The sequence below is a fragment of the Nyctereutes procyonoides genome, unplaced genomic scaffold, assembly GCF_905146905.1.
Source record: "Nyctereutes procyonoides isolate TBG_1078 unplaced genomic scaffold, NYPRO_anot_genome, whole genome shotgun sequence".
NCBI classification, from domain to species: domain Eukaryota; kingdom Metazoa; phylum Chordata; class Mammalia; order Carnivora; family Canidae; genus Nyctereutes; species Nyctereutes procyonoides.
In genome coordinates this window covers 7,412,352-7,434,564 of record NW_026575048.1, presented here as the reverse complement: position 1 = coordinate 7,434,564, position 22,213 = coordinate 7,412,352, and the positions used below count along the sequence as shown (strand labels likewise).

Here is a 22,213-nt window from a genome sequence, read left to right as displayed (position 1 = left end):
AAATAAAATAAGCACTTGGTAGTTAAACCCATTACTTATTTCCTCTCTTTGTAGATGTCCGTAGGAGAATTGAACTTATTCAGGATTTTGAAATGCCTACTGTTTGCACCACTATTAAAGTGTCAAAAGATGGACAGTATATCTTAGCAACTGGTAAGTATCATTACATACGTGATTTACATACATTTTATAGTAGGAAATGCTAGGGTGGGAAAGGTCACTTCTTTATTTAACATTTTATTATAAACCATTTCAAACATACAGAAAAATACTGAAAAAATTGTATAGTAAACATCTCTTTACCTATCACCTAGGTTCTCATTAGTGTTTTGCATGACCATATCTCTCCATCTCTGTGCATCCATCCATTCATTCTGTTTCTTAATGCATTTCAGAGCAGGTTGCAGATACGAGTGTCCTTTTCTGCCACATCTTTTGAGGAGTTTTGACAGAGGCATACACCTGTGTAAGCCAAATCCCAGTCAAGATCCAGAACATTCCTTTTACCCAGAAATGTCTTTCATGGCCCTCATCATCCTGCTCCCACCCATGCAGAGGCAATGCTCTGTGGTTTGTGTGTTGTTGTTGTTGTGTTGTTGTTTTGGTACTGGTGACAAGTGCAACCTGTTTTGGAACCTTACATAAATGCAGTCATACTTTGTGGATTATTTTTATATGGGACTTATTTTCTTAGGACTTTAAGATTCATATGTGTTATGTATGTCAGTAGTTTTTTCTTATTACCAAATAGTATTTCCTTATAAAAATAGAGTTTATTTATCTATTCTCCATTTAATAGACACCTGGACTGTTCTAATTTTTTGGCTGTTATTGATAAAGCCCTGTGAACAACCCTATACAGGCTTGTTTTGAGAACCTTGCTGGGTCATAAGGTCTTTTTAGTTTTAGTTTTAGAGGGAGCTGCCAGACTTTTTCCAAAGTCAGATCATTTTACATTCCTACCAACAATGATTGAGAGTTTCAGGAAGGGTTACTTATAACATAACTTACTGTATAATGGACTAATATTTTTTATGCCACTAAGCATTTATATTAGTAATATTCATCAGTTTCAAGTGATATGAGTGTCACTCGTATAAAATATAGGGAACTTTTAATGTTTTATAATTTAGAAGAGTATTACCCAGGGTGTGGTTTGGCTGTGCTTTTGGTACAATATCCTGTGTATTGGCCATATACTTTTTTTGCTTCGCTGGCTTAACATGCATTTGTATCCCTTTTCTAAACACTTTCTTATTTGACAGAACTTTTATACATCAACATGCCAGTGTCTCTTACTCTGTAATGGTTGTCTCAGTACTAACACTATGCACATTTCTTAGCCTCCAGTTCATATGTAAGAACTATGTATGCCATATGTAGTTTTATACATAAATTTATGGAATATATTGTATATAGTAACGGTGTTTTTTTTTTTTTTTGTGTGTGTGTGTGTGTGTGTATATTTTACACTTTTTAAAAATGAGCCAAAGGCAGATGCTTAACCACTGAGTCACCCAGGCGTCCCTATTTTTAAATGAGGTCTTAGGAACTCAAAGATTACCTTATTTCCTTTTTAAAAAATATTGGCTTTAAAAATCAGTCTTTTTCTTTTCTTAATAATGCAAACATGATAAACTTACAAAAAATGAAGACATTACAGAAATATAAAAGATAAAATGTGAAAGGCCCTAAAATTGGGCTTCACAGAGATGAACAATCACTGTGCAGAGTACTTACATGATCAGTGTTGAGTCTTACAAACATGGGGTGATAGGCACCACTCTGCAGCACTCACCTGGTCCTTCTGTCCTCTCCCTTTACTTGGTAGTGTGTTTTGGCAGCTTTCCTTGTCAGTACAGGTCTTCATCCTCCACTTTATGAGGTGTATGATGATTTGCCATCATTTATTTAATGATTTTTCTATCAGTGGACATTTTACTTCCTTTCAGCTTTGGGCCATTTGTAAACAGTGCTGCAGTGAACACTCTTCATGTCTTGCTATATGTTTCTCTAGGACAAATTTGTATAAGTTGAAATAAGGATTCCAGGTATATAAACATCACATATTTTACAGATTTTGCCAGGTTGTCCTTCAAAGAAGTTGTAACAATTTATACTAATCACCAAGTGTGTGAGAGTACTTCTTTTTTTAACACCCTCATCTACACAGATGTTAACTGTCTTTTAATCTTTGCCATTCTGATAAACAATAGCTATTTCATTGTTTTAATCTACTTTGTTAGATTGTTTGTGAAGTTTATTAGTTTTTTGTATTTCATTTTCTGTGACTTGCTTGTTTGTATTCTCTGCTGATTTTTTTGTTTTTTAAAGATTCATTTATTTATTTATGATAGACATAGAGAGAAAGAGAGGCAGAGATACAGGAGGAGGGAGAAACAGGTTCCATGCCGGGCGCCCGACGCGGGACTCGATCCTGGGACTCCAGGATCGCACCCTGGGCCAAAGGCAGGCGCCAAACTGCTGAGCCACCCAGGGATCCCCCTCTGCTGATTTTCTTCTTGGGTTGTTGAAAAGGGCTGCTTTTAGATTCTTTTTCTTTCATGAGGTTATAATGAATCCTATTCATCTCAGAACAGTAGGTATACTTAATACACCTGCAGGGTATTGACAATGAAAAGTATGTCCTTTAGGTTTTACATCACATTAATTTTTTTTTATAGGAACATATAAACCTCGGGTTCGATGTTATGACACCTATCAGTTATCCTTGAAGTTTGAAAGGTGTTTAGATTCAGAAGGTAAGTAAGAGATAAAATTTGAGTTGACAAAAATAGCTTTTTTATATGTGGCTACTCTTCTGCTTTTTAAAAATGGAGATGGGCCATGTATAAGTTTTCTTTGCTGTGTAATGGAGTGCCATGAATGTGGTAGCTTAAAACATCCATTTATTAGCTGATTGCTCTGTGAAGTTCATCTAGGCTCTGCTGTGTCCTGTTTTCAGGGCTGACCCAAGCTGTCAGCCAGGCACATCTGGCTCTTACTCAGAAACTCTGGGTGAGAATCTGCTTCAAAGCTTCCCGGGTGTTGGCAGAATGCGGTTTGTTTTGCATGTGGGGCTGGGGTTCCCGTTTCCTGCTGGCTGTCAGCCTGAGGCCACTCTCAGCTCCTGGAGGCTGCCTGCATTCCTTGTCACCTGGTCTTCTCCACCTTTAAACCAGCACCTACTTGTTGGGTCCTTCTCCTGGTTTGATTTTCTTACTTCCCCTTCTGCCACCAACAGGAGAAAACTGATTTTAAAGAGCTCTTGTGATTATAAATCTCCCCATTCACCATCCAATGCAATATAGTCACGGGTGGCCCACCACACTCATAGGCTTCGCCCTCTCTGCAGGGAAGGTGACTGTACCAGAAAGGCAGGGAAAGTGGACGGATTTCTGTCAGGTGCCTGGTTTTGAGGCATTTGAGAGAAAAGCAGTTAATAGACTAAGTCTTCTCCAACTGGTTTTACTCTTTTCTTTTTCAAAACAAGCCGAACTTCTGCATGCTGCTAATAGCAACTGTTTTCACTCTTCATATGTGTTTAGCAGATATACAACAAAAGGGTAAAAAGCTGCTGTTCTCTTTTTTAAGTAAATAATTAAAGAATTTTTGAATGTTCTTTAATGTCTATTTGTATTTTGAACTCAGAAAAACTGGGAAAGTCTAGAAGTCATTTTGTTTTGTGAGTTTAATTCGCTTCAGTTCTGCAGAAAATCTGATCCATCTGTATTGAGAAATTAAAAAGCTTTTAATTTTCCACTTGTTTTAGGGCCAATATAATATGGCAACTTTATTATTTTATAAAAGGACAAAAAGGGGGAGAACCCAGTATTTGCATATAATTTTTGTGTTGAATTAGAATCTGCATCAAATTTGCATTTGTATGAAAGTGGATTGATAATTGTAATTTTTCTTACTCTTTCCTGTTTTTCAGTTGTCACTTTTGAAACTTTGTCTGATGACTACTCAAAGGTATGCTTGATAGTGCTGGTCAGTACTGGTCATGATAGATATTTCTATGATGTTCCCATTGTTACGTTAGGAATGGCTGTGTAGTAAAATAAAACCTATAATTTCTATTAATATATTTTTAGTTTGACCACAGGTGTGATACATAAAGTATCTTTTAAGACAACAGTGATGGCCTTTGGCCAGTCTAATTAAGTTTTCTATATAACATATGGAACTTTATCTACATCGTCAAGAATTGGTAGCAGCCATCTCTTTTTAGGCCATGTTAGATTGTAGATTTGTGATTTTTAAGTATTTCCTTTAAACTAGTATTATTTACCAAGTTGCTTTCATATGTGAGCAGTAAAATAGTATTATATGTCTAATTTTTTTAACCCTGCAAACAGATGGTCTTGGAACAGTTCGAAACACAGTTAAATTCATCTATTTTTTCTTGTCTGTTTTTGGTGCCATTAGTCCATCTTTCAACTTATGTCATTTTCAGTAGTTATAAAATTGTCAGAGTACCTTATTCAATTTAAGGTATGTTAAAAAATAAAAATAAATTTTTAGTGATGTCAGATATCACTGTGAAGGAAAATGGAATTTTCTGAGCTGACCTGGCTTTATGTATTGTCTTCAGTTCTGGAAACTGTGGAATGTAGTCTATTCTTTTGCCTAATAGTGGTCAGTAATTGTGTTTTTGGGAACATATAATTCCCTGAGTGGCAATTGTGAGATTATTAAAATGTGTTAAGTTAAATAGGGAATTACTTGAGGTTGCTGAGCAGTGCTCCACGTTGTAAAGTGCTGGAGCCAGGTAAATGAAGGGCGTTTGTTTTAAGTCTCTGTCAGAGGCAAGAAAAACTATCTTGGGTTCAGGAAAGCAATAAGAAAGCATGGGAGAAAAAAAAAAAAAAGAAAGCATGGGAGAGGTTTGATTCTTAGTCATGATAGAGAGTTAGTTGTGTGTGCACACGTACGTGTTACAGAGAGGGAGGGTGGGAGGGATCAGAGTTATCTAGCTCCATCGGTTCTAGTGGTGATGAAGTAAATGCTTTACCTAGAAACCTCAGCAAACTCATGTTCTTGTTTCATTTTCAGATTGTTTTCTTACATAATGATAGATACATCGAATTTCATTCACAATCAGGTTTTTACTACAAAACCAGAATACCAAAGTTCGGGAGAGATTTCTCCTACCACTATCCATCCTGTGACTTGTACTTTGTTGGCGCAAGGTATTGGGTCCGATCCTTTGTTTTCTCCACCCCACCCCCCACCCCCCAGCTTCTGTTGTTGAAATCAAGAAGAGGGATACAAAGAGGAATAAGACATGATCCCTGCCTTTCAGTTGCTTGAAGGATATAGTTCCAGAGTAACTGCTCATTTGGGAATTACATCCTTGGCTTTTATTAGCATGGTGCTCTGAACCTAGCGCCATGTGGGCACCTCATAGGGTCATATTGGTGGTGAAGGTGATTTCCTAGTCCCATTGCACAATGTTTTAAAATCTCATTTTTAAAAGCTACCTTCTATATGATGATAAAAATAATACATATCCATTTTAGAAATTTGGAAAATATAAAAAAGTATTAAAATCACCCATCATCATGCCTTCTAGAGGAAATCCTTATAAGTATTCAGTTGTATTTCCTTAAAGTCTTTTCTGCTATATACATACGGATCCATTTTGGATCTTGTATTCTCTGTGTTATTTGTAAATAACATTCCACCTGATAAATTCTTTTTTTTTTTAACCCTTTGATTTTTTTGTTGGAGTTCAATTTGCCAACATTTAGCATAACACCCAGTGCTCATTCCGCCAAGTGCCCCCCTCGGTGCCCATCATCCAGTCACCCCAACCCCCGCCCACCTCCCTTTCCACTACCCCTTGTTCGTTTCCCAGAGTTACCACCTGATAAATTCATAATATTTTCTTTTGTACATGAACAAACTCACAAAAAGTGATTATTTTTTAGGTTTAAAATACATTTTGGTTTAAGTTTTACATGGGGAAGTAATGCCCTGTAAGCAAAAGATATATGTACATACTTCTAAAATTTATATTTACTTGAAGTGAAGTTCATTGCAATTTACCAGATTTCTAACTTAATTCAATTCATTACTTTGCAGCTCTGAAGTTTATAGATTAAACTTAGAACAAGGACGGTACTTGAATCCTCTACAGACTGATGCTGCGTGAGTGTTGTTGTTGGAATACTGCTGTATTTCTCTTGGCCAGGAGATGGAGCCAAATGCTCAAGTTATCAGATGGCATGTTGCATTTAAAGGAGCGTGGGGCAACTTAGTTATTTAAAAAAGTATCATTGAGTTTTTTCTTAAATATAAAATTCACTGAAAGACCTGGTGATTTCTTTAAAATTTTAATTTTAAAAATAAAATAAAATAAAAATTTTAATTTTTTAATATACTTGAAAATTTTATAACTACAAAGTTCAGTTTATTATTTTTTGGAGTGTTCTTTAACTTTTCATTTATGATTTTGTTCTGTGATATCTCGTGGAGAAATTTTGGATTATTTGCAATATGACTTTTTAAATTTTATTTTTTATGTTTTTGCTGGCAGACATTTAAGGTTTTTTTTTCAAGTTTTCCTTCCCCCCCCTCACATTATAGTCTGTATTTCTATTTTATTCAGAGAGAAATCCTTTAGGGATTAATTTATCATAATAATAATACTGAGTAATAATGACAATGGTAACAGTGAAAGCGCTTACTCTGTGCCAGATATTCAGTATTTTATACATATTAGCTCATTTTAAACTTAGAACAATTTTACTATCATCATTTCCATTTTAAAGATAGGACAGCTGAGGCACAGAGAGCGTGAGTCCATAGTCACACAGCTAGTAAGGATTGGAAGCTAGGTTACTTTTCATCTAAGTGTATAAAGCACTTTTTGGATTTTCCTTATTTTTTTAAATATTTTAATTTATTTATTCATGAGAGACATAGAGGCAGAGACACAGGCAGAGGGAGAAGCAGGCTTCATGCAGGGAGCCTGACATGGGACTCGATCCCAGAATCCCGGGGATCATGCCCTGAGCCAAAGGCAGACACTTAACTGCTGAGCCACCCAGGTGTCCTTGGATTTTCCTTATTGCTTTGAAAGGGTTTTTAAAGATTGGAAGAACGTGTAGTGATAAAGACCAGATAAACTCTTCAGTATTTCTTTTCATATGGCTTGAAATGCTCTTATTTTCTTTTAAAAAAAAACTAGAGTAACTTCATGATGCATTGTTGAATAATAAATGCTTTATGGCTGGATACTTTCCTGTTGGTAATAGCTATTATTTATTGAGTATCTTGTGAGTTCGGATGCCATGCTGAACATTTTATCATTTTTTCATTTAGTGAAGTATCCATTTTATAGAAAATGAGGCTTAGGGATCCCTGGGTGGCTCAGCGGTTTGGCACCTGCCTTTGGCCCAGGGCACGATCCTGGAGTCCTGGGATCGAGTCCCACGTCAGGCTCCCGGCATGAAGCCTGCTTCTCCCTCCTCCTGTGTCTCTGCCTCTCTCTCTCCTCTCTATGTCTATCATAAATAAATAAACAAACAAACAAACTTTAGAAATGGGTAAAATGTTATTAAAAAAAAAAAAGAAAGAAAGAAAATGAGGCTTGGATTAGTACACCCAACTCAAGCTAGTCCGGTCTCAGGACTCACTATCTTAGTGATAGCCTGTGTTCTTTCTGCCATGGGGAGAAGGTATACTGAGAACATAGAATGAACCTTTATTGTCAAGGTGGTAGGATAGTATTTCAGAAGGAATCCCTTCATCGTCTCATCCCCTGGCAGATTGAGGGTTGAGTGTCATTCTGGGGAATTCTTTCTTTTCTGGGATTTTTTGTACGCAGATGAATAAGGAAGAACCTACCTGTCTTCTTTCTCCACAGGATTGAGTTGACTATTTAGAAAGTTCATGGAGTATCTCTCCCACCTAAAATAAATATAATAATACTTTCTCCCTTCCTGCTTTACTGTTTCAGGGAGAATAATGTGTGTGACATCAACTCAGTGCATGGCTTGTTTGCCACGGGAACGATAGAGGTAAGCAAACGTGGCATTTATTTTTTTAACTTGTTTTGCATTTGATAATGAGTGGAGTTTTACTTGAAGATGGAGTGGCTTGTTCTAAAATCAGAGTGCTAAAGGAGCAGCAGGCTACTGGTTTACTTTTTGCAGGGACATTGGTAACGCTGCACACCCAGACAGGGCCCTTCTTTTGCCGCAGATTGGCCCTTGGTGTGTCTGCTCTGGCACACTTTGACATGGATCATCTCTGACATTGATCATCAGGAGCTAGATGAGCATTGCCAGCCTCAGGGGAGCAGTGGTAGCATTACAGCCAGTCCTGTTCCTAGCAGGATGCAATATGTCATGCAGTCCCAGCTCTGATACTTCCTGGCTTTACAACTGAATTACTTTCCCTGAGGCTGTTTCCTCATCAGTGACATAGAGATAATGATAGCTTGCTTGCCAGCTTTACAGAGGCGCTGGTGAGAGCCACTCCGAACACCCTGTGTGGAAACATTGTCGGCTATAAAGGCATACAAGATCATGATCTGTACATCCTGGAGAGTAGGATTCAGTAAATACACACCACTTCCCTTTTAAACTGTAGTACTTTGGAGTCTGTGTTCTTCGTACTTGTTGAGAATATTCCTAGATTTGCAGTTTTTTGTTTCTTTTTTAAAGATTTTATTTATTCATGATAGAGAGAGAGAGAGAGAGGCAGAGGGAGGAAGCAGGCTCCATTTCGGGAGCCTGACGCGGGACTCGATCCCAGGACTCCAGGATCACGCCCTGGCCCAAAGGCAGGTGCTAAACTGCTAAGCTACCCAGGGATCCCCAGATTTGCAGTTTTTAATTAAAATAAGTACTCAAAGTTTAAAAAAAAAAGTGAGAAATGTATTATTGAAAAAGTGTTCTCTTGTGCCTTCCAGTCATCAAATCCTACAGCCTGGAGTTAATTCTTTAATGTTTTTTTCCTAGGTATATGCAAATATGTGTATGTTAGTCATATATTTTTTAAAGCTTTTTACAAAAGTAAAATTATATTTCTTGACTTGCTTTTTTTTAAACATGATAGTATATAATATACATCTTTATACATCTGTACTTATAATGCTAAATTAATTTTAAATTTTATTTTATTTTTTAAAGATATTATTTATTCATGAGAGAGACAGAGAGGCAGAGACAGAAACAGGCTCCATGCAGGGAGCCTGATGTGGGACTTGATCCTGAGATTCCAGGAGTATGTCCTGGGCCAAAGGCAGGTGCTAAACCACTGAGCCACCCAGGCATTCCTAAATTAAATTTTTTAAACTGATGGATAGGATTCCATTTTTTAAAGGTACTATAGTTGATTAAACCAATCCCAGATGGATGAAATTTAGGTCTCTACTCAAATTATTTTTATGCATTTTTCTTTTAGTGATTGCATAGTATTATAGTATTCTTTGTTTTTTAAGATTTTATTTATTTAAGAGAGAATGAGCAGGGAGGAGGGACAGAGGGGGAGAGAGAGAGAAAGAGGGGGTGCGGGCAGACTCCCTGCTCAGCAGGGAGCTGATAAGGGGCTCGATCCCAGGACCCTGGTATCATGACCTGAGCCAGAGGCTAACCAACTACGCCACCCAGGCGCCTCAGCATAGTGTTCTTCTTAAATGGATTGTGCCAGTCACTCTCTTGCTCTATTGCTTGCAGTTCTTTTTTTGTTATTGTTTTTTCATTTTTTGCTTTATTTTTCCCCAGCTATGTATTTTTTAAAAATTCTGAAAAGTTGAAGACTGCACTTTCAAAAAAAGAAAAAAGAAAACCGCACTTTCTGAGAAATTGAAAACACAGTTCACTCATTACATACATTTTGCACATTTGCTTTCTTTTCCACAAAAATATGAGTGTATATATAAAATGTTTTTTGTACCATTTGAAAGCAAATTGCAGACATTGTGACATTTTAGCCCTAAATACTTCTGAATGTTTTTCTTAAAAGCAAGGACTTTCTTGTATAAAATCATAGTACTGTTATCCCTAAGAAATTTAGCATTGATACAATAAAATTATGTATTAAATACTTAACATTGATATAGTAAATATTTAAATATTTTCAGTTTTAACACAATGTCTTTCACAGCTCCTGCTCCACTCTACCACCCAAACCAAGGTCCAGTCAGGGATCAGACATTGCATTTTGGATTTTCTTAACCAATTTTTTTTTTCCTTTTAAAAACAAATTCAGCTCAATGTAAAATATTTGACAGTACCAAAAAGGGTGGAAGAAAAAAATTAAATTCTTAGCCCCATGAGATAATCAATGTTAGTAAAGCCTTTTTCAGTATTTGTCTAAGAATTTTCTGGCAGCAGCTATTTTGTAAAATTACCACGTTTTGTTTTTTTTTTTTTAGGGTCGAGTAGAGTGCTGGGACCCAAGAACTCGCGGTAGAGTGGGCCTGTTAGACTGTGCATTAAGTAGTGTCACAGCAGATTCAGAGTAAGTGGAAATGAACGTGGTTTAAGTACCCATCTGCTTATGATTTAAACACGGGTATCAATATTGCATTAAAATTAATTGCTGAAGGTATCTGAGGTGGTAGTTTTGTGAGTGTTTTATGTAAAAACCCTTTTCTGGAAAAGTTCAATAAGTGGGAAAGCCGGACAGAATTCCTTTCTAAGGTGCTACATAGAATGTCTTTTTTGTTAGTTGCTGTTGAATTTTATTTAAACAGGTACACTGCAGGAATGTGTAGTTCCAATTCTGTAGGATCTAGTGATAGAACCATGTGTTCACCACTGCAGTTAATAAGCAACAAGGTGTACTTTGAATTCTAAGGTAGAGGAAGGCAAGTGTTTCAGATATCTTCTTGTTCTTGTTTGCCAATTCCTACTGTAAAACAATCAGAAAAGTAACACACACTTGGGGGATGAAAACTTCTGCCTCCCTGAATTTTAGTAAGATGTATAGGCCTCTGTCTTCCCTCCACTCACCAGAGTGGTTACTGTTGCACTGTTTGGTACATATGTTTTCAGACATTTTTCTGTGCTCATATTAATACATATGCAATCTTACACTTTCTTGGTCAGATTCACGATTTGGGATTATTTGTTGTAATCATTTCAGAAACATCTTTTCTCTGGGATCTTCATATTTGTAGTATTGTGACTTTACTCATCATTTCGGTTGGCCAGACATATACCTGTAGTTGTGTTGTGTGGGAGGTAGAGTGTTTGATGGGTGGGCTGCAGAGAAAATGTGAACCCTCTAAATTATTTCTGATATTTGTGTCATTTGCATTTTTCTGGGGGAGAAAAGAATTTATGTAGTTCTTTCTTTTGAAAAATTAGCTTATTTAAAGCATTCTTGACTTAGAGAAAAGGTACAAATTGCTTAATTGGCAAGACGTCTTTTTCTAATGTATACATTTTTCCCTATATGATAAGTAAAGATTTAATTTTTTTCATCTTTTAATTATGACATTTAAAGGGAGTGTAGGTAGTGGGGGGTTGGGTAATTGGGTGACAGGCATTACGGAGGGCACATGATGTAATGAGCGCTGGGTGTTATATACAACTGATGAATCACTGACTATCTCTGAAACTGGTAATACACTGTACGTTAACTAATTGAATGTAAATTAAATAAAAAAAATAAAGGGAGTGTAGGGAATTTTTTTCCTTATTAATGAGTAATACTAAAGTAATACTAATGAACAATTTCCTTAATCATGGTATGGAGTATAGATAGTAGACAATCTTAAAGTGGAAAATTTACTTATTCTACATTCGTTTGTTTTTAGAATTAGACATTTCTATTGTGAAATACCATATACATACACAATCTCAAAACATTAATGTACAGATTACCAAATTATTATAAAGCTCTATGTTTGTCAATAGAAGAAACCAATAGAGAAATGATTCTCATAGAAGCCTGAGAAAACAGGCCAGCAGGAGTTCTATGTATTGTGTCTTAACACTTATTTTTACTGTAATTTTTATGACTGTAATAGAAGTAACATTATAGAAAATTTAAGGAAGGGATGTGAAAAGATAATCTTTACTGTGGTCTTTAGAAATATGGGAGTATTGTTTTTTTCTTTACATAAAATATTGATTTACAAACACTTCCTATGACCACTTTTGTTCTTGTGAGTTGAGTGTTTTTAGCTATGATGACAGTTATTTTATTTGCTTGTTTATTATTTTTCAAAGATATTTATTTAAGAGAGAACATGAGCAAGGATAGAGGGGCAGAGAGGGAAGGAGAAGCAGGCTCTCTGCTGAGCAGGGAGCCCAACGCAGTACTCAGTCCCAGGACTCTGGCATGAGCTAAAGGTAGATGCTTAACTGACTGAGCCACCTAGGTGCCCCCAAAGAAGAGATGTTTATGTAAATACCTTATCCTGGCTTAATCAAAGGGAAGATATTGTCATACTGATCTTTTTCAGGTGGTTTTATAGTTTTATAAATTTTTATTTTTGCTTGTAGATACTTTGACAGTATTTTTTACAGTTTGGAAGAAGCTAATCTACAGATATTTAAAGGCAGATTACATTTACATATAAAGCTTATTATTTTTTTAAATTTTTTTTTTATTTATTTATGATAGTCGACAGAGAGAGAGAGAGAGAGAGAGAGAGAGCAGAGAGAGACACAGGCAGAGGGAGAAGCAGGCTCCATGCACCGGGAGCCTGGCGTGGGATTCGATCCCGGGTCTCCAGGATCACGCCCTGGGCCAAAGGCAGGCGCCAAACCGCCGCGCCACCCAGGGATCCCCTAAAGCTTATTTTTTATTTTGATTAAGAAAGTCTGGATATAAGTACCTTTTTATTATTATTATTTTTATTTTAAAGATTTGTTTATTTTACAGAGAGGGAGAGAGAGAGAGAGAATGTGTGTGGGGGGAGAGGCAGAGGAGTAGAATCTTTTTTTTTTTTAAGATTTTATTTACTCGTGAGACAGAGAGAGGCAGAGACATAGGCAGAGGGAGAAGTAGGTTCCTCGTGGGGAGCCTGATGTGGGACTTGATCCCCAGGTCTGGAATCATGCCCTGAGCCAAAAGCAGATGCTCAACCGCTGAGCCACCCAGGCGTCCCTATAAGTACCTTTTAAATATTACGCTAGAAATAGGATTTTCTCCATTAGAATTAAAGATTAATGCATTTGTTACTTGAAAGGTTTGGCCATAATATATGGAACACAAATATTTTGCCTTTCAGAATAAACAGTTTACCAACAATCTCTGCTTTGAAATTTAATGGTGCCTTGACCATGGCAGTTGGAACATCCACAGGGCAGGTAAGTATGTTTAAGATGGAAACTTCATACTTAAGTTAGTATCTCAGAGGCATGTATATATTGTGGGAAACATCCACTTTATTTGTTCTGTTTGGCAACAGAAAATGAAGCATTATTGTTTTGACCAGAGTGGAGGGGGTACTCTGGAATGCTATACTCTTTTAGCACCTTGAGAAAAATCTTTTTTTTTTTTTTTAAAGATTTTATTTATTTATTCACGAGAGACACACAGAGAGAGGCAGAGACACAGGCAGAGGGAGAAGCAGGCTCCCTGTGGGGAGTCCCCATGTGAGATTCAATCCCAGGACCCTGGGATCACAACCTGAGCTAAAGGCAGATGCTCAACTGCTGAGCCACACAGGCATCCCCACCTTGAGAAATTTTGATTGTGGCCTTCATGGTTGATCTGAGAGGTTTTTTTTTTTTAATAAGATTTTATTTATTTATTCATGAGAGACACAGAGAGAGAGGCAGAGACACAGGCAGAGGGAGAAGCAGGCTCCACGCAGGGGGCCTGATGTGGGATGTGATCCTGGGACTCCAGGATCACGCTCTGGGCTGAAGGCGGTGCTAAACTGCTGAGCCACCTGGGCTGCCCAATCTGAGAGGTTCTTAAGCTGGAGCTACAATGGAGCTATTTATTATGCCTCAGGCATTCTCCTAAATGTGATTTAGAACAATATTTTCCAGTGTGTGGGTCAGCAGAGCTTGGAATTTCAGCAGATTCCTACTCTTGCAGGATCACAGTGCATTTGCGTACATATTGAAGCTCTGAAAATTCATCTAGACAAGAAATGTGCTTAACAAGTATTTCCAAAATTTATGTATCCCAGGAAGCTTTTTTTCACCGAGCACCATTGACCCCATGCCATGCAATAATGTACGTTCGCAGTGCTCGTCTGACAAGTATGGGTTGAGTAGCCACTGTGACCTATTCTTTCTTCCCTTCTTTCCTTCAAGGCAGAGCCCACACACTTGCAGGTTTGCTCTCCTCTGAAACAGATTCAAGACCCTACTTCCAGTGGAGATACTGCCTGTGTTGTCATGGTCTGCAGAAGATCTGTCACCAGGGGCTGAGGTCTGGCTTCTGCAGCCCTCTGGTCCTCCCCACCTCCCCCCACAACAGTCATAGCTTTGCCACCACTGTCTGCTCAGACCTGCTGTGATTATGTTCAGCACGCCTTTTTTTCGTTTTTTTTTCTTTTTCTTTTTTTTTCTGTTTTTTTTTTTCACGCCTTTTTTTCTTATTTCTGTCAGCAACTCTGACAGTGCGTGGTACATGTAGGTCCTCGGTATATATATTTGTTTTAGTTCACAAATGACACAGACTCTTACAAATTTTTCTTTCTGTTCCTTTCTTAGCATAGCCCAGTCATTCTCAATCTTAGTGTGCCCAAAAATTATTCTCTGGTGAAATTCATAAAACTGTGTTACTCTAAGGGTGATTTAATAGATTTTTCTAGAATGTTTTTGTTGTCAGACTTTTAGAATCATTGTGCCCTGAGTAAGGTGTTCATTATACTCATAAAAAGGCAGTAAAACAAATGGCAGCCATTATTCTAAGTTTTCAAAGTTGTTTGTTTATTTATTTATTTATTATTCAAAGTTATTTTTAAGATACAATTTGTTTAAACAAATCATTTGTTTTCTTTCTCTTAGGTTTTATTATATGACCTTCGATCGGATAAGCCACTGTTGGTTAAGGATCACCAGTATGGGCTGCCCATTAAGTCAGTTCATTTCCAGGATTCATTAGATTTGATTTTGTCTGCAGATTCGCGCATCATCAAAATGTGGAATAAGAACTCAGTATGTACTTATTAGGATATTTTCCTAATATTTCTTTTCTTTCTGTTGTCTTTTTGAGTTATGTGGGCTTTTGAGAAAGAGATGCTAAGTACTCATGTGAGAGTTTAGTTGGGAGTCAGTTACTTTAGCAGAGATAATATTCATACATAAATAAAGTAGTGAAGACTGCTTTCTTACTGCTGAGAAGTTGTCCTGGTTTGCTAGAACTGGCATGCCTTTCTGCATGTTCAGTTAGGTAGAGAGTAAATCCCTTTTTAAAAACATCGCTCCATGAGAACCTCCTAGATCCTGAGGCTCTTTCACAGCTTGGGAAAGTTTTTATGAGCTACTAATTATCTTTCCATGTCAACGTTATTATGTATCTCAATTTCATACCTTTTAAAACGCATCTCAAATAATTGCCTTCTGGAAATGACCCCTTTTCAATAATTTCTTAAAGTGTTTTTCTTAAAAACATTATTAAGAATATTTGATGTGGGGACACCTGAGTGGCTCAGTTGGTTAAGCTCTGACTCTTGATTTCGGCTCAAGTCACAATCTCAGAATTGTAAGATTGAGCCCTGCAGTGGGCACTGTGCTTGGTGGGGAGTCTGCTTGAGATTGTCTCTCTCCTTCTGCCTCTCCCTGCTTGTGTGTTCTCTCCTTCTTTAAAAAAAAAAAAAAAAAAAGAATATTTGATGTTCTTTCTTCTCATTTCCAAGTGTCATTTAAAATGTAAAAGTAACAAGCCTACATTTCTGGTTTTCACCAGCCTTATGCTTTTCATTTTTTGTTTTAAAACTTTAAATATTTTGAGAGTTGGGACACCTGGGTGGCTCAGCGGTTGGGTGTCTGCCTTCCCCTCAGGGCCTGATCCAGGGTCTGGGGATCAGGTCCCATGTCAGGCTCCCTACGGGGAGCCTGCTTCTCCCTCTGCCTGTGTCTCTGCCTCTCTCTGTGTCTCTCATGAGTAAATAAATAAAATCTTTAAAATTTTCTTTGAGAGTAGAGAAAGATCAGTTTGTTAATAAAATGGGAAAAAATTCAGTATAGCATATTTTTTTTTAAGATTTTATTTGTTTAGAGGGAGAAAGAGCACAAGTGGGGTGAGGGGCAGAGGGAGAGAGAAGCTCAAGCAGACTCCCCGCTGAGTGCAGAGCCAACACAGGGCTCAATCCCAGGACCCTGAGATCGTGACCTAAAGCAAAATCAAGAGTTGGATGCTCAACCGACTAAGCCACTCAGACATCTCAATATAGCAATGGCTTTTAAGAGTTCTTTGTATTTGGGGATCCCTGGGTGGCTCAGCGGTTTAGCGCCTGCCTTTGGCCCAGGGCATTATCTTGGAGTCCTGGAAGTGAGTCCGACATCCGGCTCCCTGCATGGAGCCTGCTTCTCCCTCTGCCTGTGTCTCTGCCTCTCTCTCTCTCTCTCTCTCTCTCTCTGTCTCTGTCTCTCTGTGTCTCTCATGAATAAATAAAATCTTAAAAAAAAAAGAATTCTTTGTATTTAATTAATTACAAACTTCAGTGTCTTTAGTAAAAAGTGTTACTTCTTCTTTTTTTTTTTTTTTTTAATTCATTTTTGAGGTGAAGGGGGTGGAAAGTCCAGCAGCCTCAGCAGTAATTGCCAGAGCTGCACATGTCCAGGTCAGAAGTGCTGCTGCCGTCCCATCGTACTTCAACTACATCCCAGGGTCCCCGGCTCCCGGGACCATAACTTTTGTTTTTAATTTTCTTTTGGTTAACTCCCAGAGTATTGGCCTTTGTCATCATGTCTTGAATTAGAATTTGGCTGCAGCTTCTCACTGCGTGTGCAGTGGGTATCTTCCCCATGCTATAACTAAACCCCCACTCCTTCTCATGGGAGCCTCTGATGATACATTAATAAATGCAAGAGCTAGCAGACATTTTCAACATCAGTTCTTGAAATTATTCCACTGCGGTTGCTGCAATGCATTTTCTTTTGGTGTTGTTATGACTAAATACGCCCTCTTGACCAACACCCAGATTGCTTGGTTTTGCTTCACTCGTTTTCCTTATTTACCTTTCTCATCACCTTTTTCCCTTTCCCATCTTCTTATCTTTTGCCTCTGGTTTCTTTTACTGTCCTTCTCTTAATTTTTTAAAATATAACACATTTCTCCCCCTGCCCCCATATTGAATATAAAAGTCTAAGCCTTTCCTGCATAACTAACACGTTACATGTTTATAGGATCACATTTTGTAGGTTATTTTCTGCCCATGTCTTACTCGATCCTCCTCAGAGCTTTGTGATCCAGGTGTTGCAGATATGCTCTCCTCTGACCCTGCTGACCATCTCCCATTCTTTGCTTTCTCTGAGTACAAGCTTAACTGAGCCCTGTCTTCCAGATGAGAAGTATCTCTCTAAGTTGATGCACAACCATAGCTTAAACTTTATGTAACCGCTGCTGGTGTATGGACATTATCTGTGAAACTGTATTTCCTTGGATAAATCACCTTCCCCCCCCAGGCCTCAACTTCTCCATCTCTAAAGTGAACGCATTTCATAAGTTGATAAAATGAATTCCCTACTATTTTTGAGACTTAAATTCTGTGCTTTCAACTAGGTAATGTTATTTTTTTACATAGTAGTTTGTGGTTAGGTTAGATCTCTGGTTTATTTTTTTTACTCAACATTGCTAAAAGTTGTCTTCCTTTAACTGTTTTAATAATTCCTTTTTGCTTATTCTTCTAGGGAAAAATATTTACTTCCTTGGAGCCAGAACATGACATTAATGATGTCTGCCTCTACCCCAACTCAGGTATGCAGTAGCCATTCAGTGGGATAAATCTAGGCTATGTGTTATAGGGTTTTAAATTGATTTCATTTCTTCAGACAGGGTTTGGCTTGGTTAGGACAATTCTTGGATATTATATTTACTGGAAGAATCAAGAGCAGGAAGTGGTGTGAATGATTCAGAAAATGGCACTTGGTGACTCAGTCCTTAGCTGGCCTAGCTATTAGTAGAAACTAACAATATATAGGCAGGTGGCAGGTGAGATGCTATTTTAGTGTGCTCTTCACTCTTTTATGTGATTAGTAATGGTGTGTGGAAATTGAGGTCAGGGATTTGGAGAAGGCTGGGATTGCCTGATAATCCACAGGGCTTCCGCAGTTGTGGGTTTTGGTGTCTTCTGTGTTTTATGCTGTTCAGCATGCATCATGGATTTCAAGACTTATGATACCTTCGAGACAAATCATTGAAGAATTTTGGGTTACAAAAGTAAAGAACAGTCCCCACTCTCAAGCAGTGTTGTATTCTAAGGACAGGTGTTCACAGATCATTTTGATGGAGGGATACAAAGCAAAGTAGGAAAAATTCTGTGATGTACAAACAGCACTTTGATAGCATGTTAGAGTGAGGGGTTTCAGCCATAGCAACTGGGGAGATTGCAGAGGAGATGTTGGTTTGCATATATTTGGTAGGTGGGGTGGGGAGATGGGACGTTCCACGTGAGGGAGCAGTGTAGGAAGGGCGTGAGGGAGCAATGTAGGAAGGGCAAGAGGGAGAGGGTACAGCAGGTACTATAGGGTATCATTCATGGGGCTTGGTTGGGAAAGGGGTGGAGCCTTTATGCGGGAGCCCTAGTGGCTCTCCCAGGAATGAAGGTGGCAGAGGTCCAGGAGTGATGTGCTGAATGGTTTGGGCTCAGTCTGTAGTCAGGACCTGTTAAGACCATGGTTTCAGAAGATGGTTCTGTCCATCGTGTAAAGGATAGATTGGTGTAGAACTAAAAAGAGTAGGAGGGGATATTCTGAGCTAAGGAGAACACAAGAGACCAAGCCAGTTTAGACAGATTGTTTTCTTTTTTAAACATTCAAATATCAAGAGGCGGTAGGTTAGTGACAGTGTCTGGCAGAGGGTCTCACACCTGCTGCTTGTCAGTATCATATTGGGAACCTTTTTAAAAACTACACATCTCTGGGCCCAGTCCCCGATGGACTGACTGGAGTGTCCCAAGGAGGGCCCAGAAGCATGTGTTTGTAATGTGTTTGCCAAATACTCAGGAGGCTCTCGCTGGACCCATAGCCTTGTGGTGGGAGCCAGGTCTAGTGGCCGGTAGAAAGTGTGGTCTCGAGAGAAGCAGGTCTGTGGTTACGAAGTTTGGAGACATATAAGTAGAGCTGATTTCAGAAGAAGTTAGAGTATGTGAGATCACTGCAGGAAAGTGTAGAGGTCAGGACCTGAATCCATTTAGAGAGGGTGTGGGGAGAAGGAAGACGCAGCTGAGAAACTTCACAGGAACAGACAGAGGCCAGAGAAGGGACCGAATTTGAAGTAGGCGATTGGGTAAGGCATGGACGATCGGGTGAGCGCTGCTGGGCAGGTCTGAGGATGGTCAAAGTTGAGGTAGGAGGAAAAGCGAGTTCTCAGCACTCCTGTGCTACCAGGCTCGGCAATACCCATGCATCATTCATCTGTTCAGAACCCTGTGTCGTTGCACACAGTTGTTTCTTTTTTCCTGTTTGTTTTGCATCTTAGGAGGGGAGGATGGTTGGGTAATCGGGCCAGAATTGGTCGCCCCGCTGGTGTGTGGCAGGGCCTCAGCTAGAGCCAGTCTTTCCTGATTCTGGAGCCCTTGCCCTTTCTAGTTCCATGCTGCTCTCCCTGGAGAGCTGAGAAGCTGCAGTTTTGTAATCAACTATTTATTTATGATTTCATAGCAGAAGTCGGGGTGAAGTCAGATTCTGATGGGTTGAGGAATAAACTGCAGTGAGGATGGTGGAGTCCGAGTTAGAGAGAGTAGACAGTCTGAGAGGTGGTCTTAGACAAGAAGATGAGTAAGACCAGGTGAAAGTGACGTCGGAACAACGGTGGTGAGCAGGTTTTGCCGGATTGAGGGGAGAGTTTGAAGGGGGCAGCTGGTGCTGGGAGCAGGAGGCTGCATCACCACTTAACGATCCTTCAACACTGGCAGGGCGACTCATTGAACAGAGGTGTGCTTTATGTGTAAAATAACAGGTTTCAAAGACGTTATACAGATAAAAAATAATGTGAAATAGAGGAGCGTGGGCACTCAGTTGGTTAAGCCTCTGACTCTTGATTTCGGCTCACATCATGATCTCAGGGTCATGAAATCGAGCCCTGTATCCAGCTTGATGCTGGGTGTGGACCTTGCTGAGAATTCTCTCTCTCCCTCGCCCTCTGCCCCTCCCCCTGCTTGCATGCACATGCGCACACACACGCTCTCTTTAATTTTTCATGTGAAAAGATTTTGGACATATTAAAATCATTTTCCCTGTTTTAAAAACATTTTTTGTTTAAATGTGTCTACCAGAAAACGTGAAATCACGTGTGTGCCTTGCATAATATTTCTGTCTTGCGGTACCGGCCAGACGCAGGGATCTTTCCCAGGGTAGGATGCTGCCAAGATGCAAGGTGTTGAAGTCGGGCAGGGGCAAGCAGCATTAATCTTGTTGGAGTAGGGACGTTCCTCTAGGAGTCCGATCCCATCTGATAATTCTGGTTCCCCAGCATTATATCCTGTCCATTCTCACATTCCCCATTGTCCCCCATATGCCTTTCGTAGCCCATTGTTTGGAACCAGGCTGTAGTCAGTTGTGTGTTACATCGATGTTTGGCCATGTTTAGTTTCTTTCAACCATAATAGCGTGCCCCCCCCCCCACATCCCCCATGGGCTTTTTTGTTTGTTTGTTTGTTTGTTTTTGCCTTCTCCATGATGTTGACTTTTCCAGGATCAGTCAGTAGTCTCAGAAAATGCCCCTCACCCTGGGTCTGTGTGGTTGGTTTTCATAATGTCGTTTACCTTGTGCCTCCAGTCTGTATTATTTTTTCCCAAATAGAAGTTCGGCCTAACTGTGGTGGACTTTAGGTTAAGTATTCTGGACAAGAGAAATGGTGGGTTCTCCATGTCAGACCCCATCCCATAGCCCTCTAGGGCCAGTGAGGGGCAGTGTGGCCCCAGGTTAAGGTGACCACCAGGTCTCTTCATTGCAGAGTACACTTTTCTGAGAGGTAAAAATGTGAAGAGTAATGTTTTGGATAGAAGAACAAGGTGACTGACAGATATCTTATAAGAAGTGAATCAAACACCAAAAAATAGCCAAGTAATGTATTTCCTGAGCCGGCAAGCACATTAGGACAAGTACCTCAGCTGCCGCCTTGGGGTTTGGATGTGAGCAGGCTTGATTTCACGCGTCTCACTGCTTTCCCTCGCTCTGCTCCTTTCCCTTTAATACCACTGTTGCTACTTCGTGCTTAATCATCACGAGCTTAATCATATTTTAGAAAAGCTAAAACGTTCTTCTTTCTTTATCTTCTTGCTTACTCATTTTGAAGTAATGAAAGCCGAATCACAATTATTGTTTTGTCATGTTTTTCTAATACAGAGATGGCTCAGAATATTGAGAAATGTTCCCGCCTTCCTGGCTCCTTTCTGGGTCCTTCTCAGTGCTCATTCAGCCCGGCTCCAGTGTCTCTGTGTCTGGCAGCTGCATGCAGGTTGGCCCGGAAGGGGTGGTGCGCAGCACGTGTGGCTGAGCCCCGCCGCAGCTGGGAGTCAGGATGGCTGGGTTCAGGTCACTGGGAGAGAGAAGATGGGCTTTTCACCCAGAAAGCTTGAGCTGAGGCTGAGTAGTCCTATAAAGTACACTGTGTGGGTCTCCCCAGCTGCCTTCCAGGCTCCTGGAGACTGCCTGCACTGGCAGATCGGAGGAAACCTTGCCTTCTCCCAGCATCGAAAAGAGTGGCTCAAGACACCTATAAATACTCTCGGTGCCCTCTTTGGGAAAACCCCACGCTCACAGCAGGAGTTGAGTACATGGAAAGAGGTGTCCTGGCCTCTCCTCTCTGGCACAGTTCTATACTCAGACTGTATACTCCGTGTTGTTCATGGCAATGACCGCTGCTGGCCGACTAGTACAAAAGTGTCTGAAGGACTAAGATTTTGCTTTTCCTTTGTTTTTAAATTTTCAATCCATGGCAGGCCACTACTTTCGTAAAATGTAATAAAAATGAATTACAAGGAAAAGGCAATGTGGCATGGCTCCACCGGTTTCTAGATACTTCCCTTCCATTCCTCCACTTCCCCTGGGCCTGGGCCCACTTTGCAGATTGGCCCTGGGAGCTGGCCAAGTAGAACTGGCAGAGAGCATG

General features: G+C 39.5%; 1 protein-coding gene across 1 annotated transcript in view; it reads left to right on the top strand.

Moving 5' to 3' along the window:
- Positions 1–22,213, top strand: part of NOL10 (nucleolar protein 10) — an 84,467-nt gene that overhangs the window by 4,686 nt on the left and 57,568 nt on the right. Inside the window, exons 3-12 of the mRNA XM_055327382.1 lie at positions 55–153; positions 2,685–2,762; positions 3,938–3,975; positions 5,059–5,195; positions 6,091–6,156; positions 7,970–8,030; positions 10,394–10,479; positions 13,205–13,283; positions 14,943–15,092; positions 17,790–17,856. Of these exons, the coding sequence (XP_055183357.1) occupies positions 55–153; positions 2,685–2,762; positions 3,938–3,975; positions 5,059–5,195; positions 6,091–6,156; positions 7,970–8,030; positions 10,394–10,479; positions 13,205–13,283; positions 14,943–15,092; positions 17,790–17,856 (861 nt within the window). The remainder of the gene's footprint in view (positions 1–54; positions 154–2,684; positions 2,763–3,937; positions 3,976–5,058; positions 5,196–6,090; positions 6,157–7,969; positions 8,031–10,393; positions 10,480–13,204; positions 13,284–14,942; positions 15,093–17,789; positions 17,857–22,213) is intronic.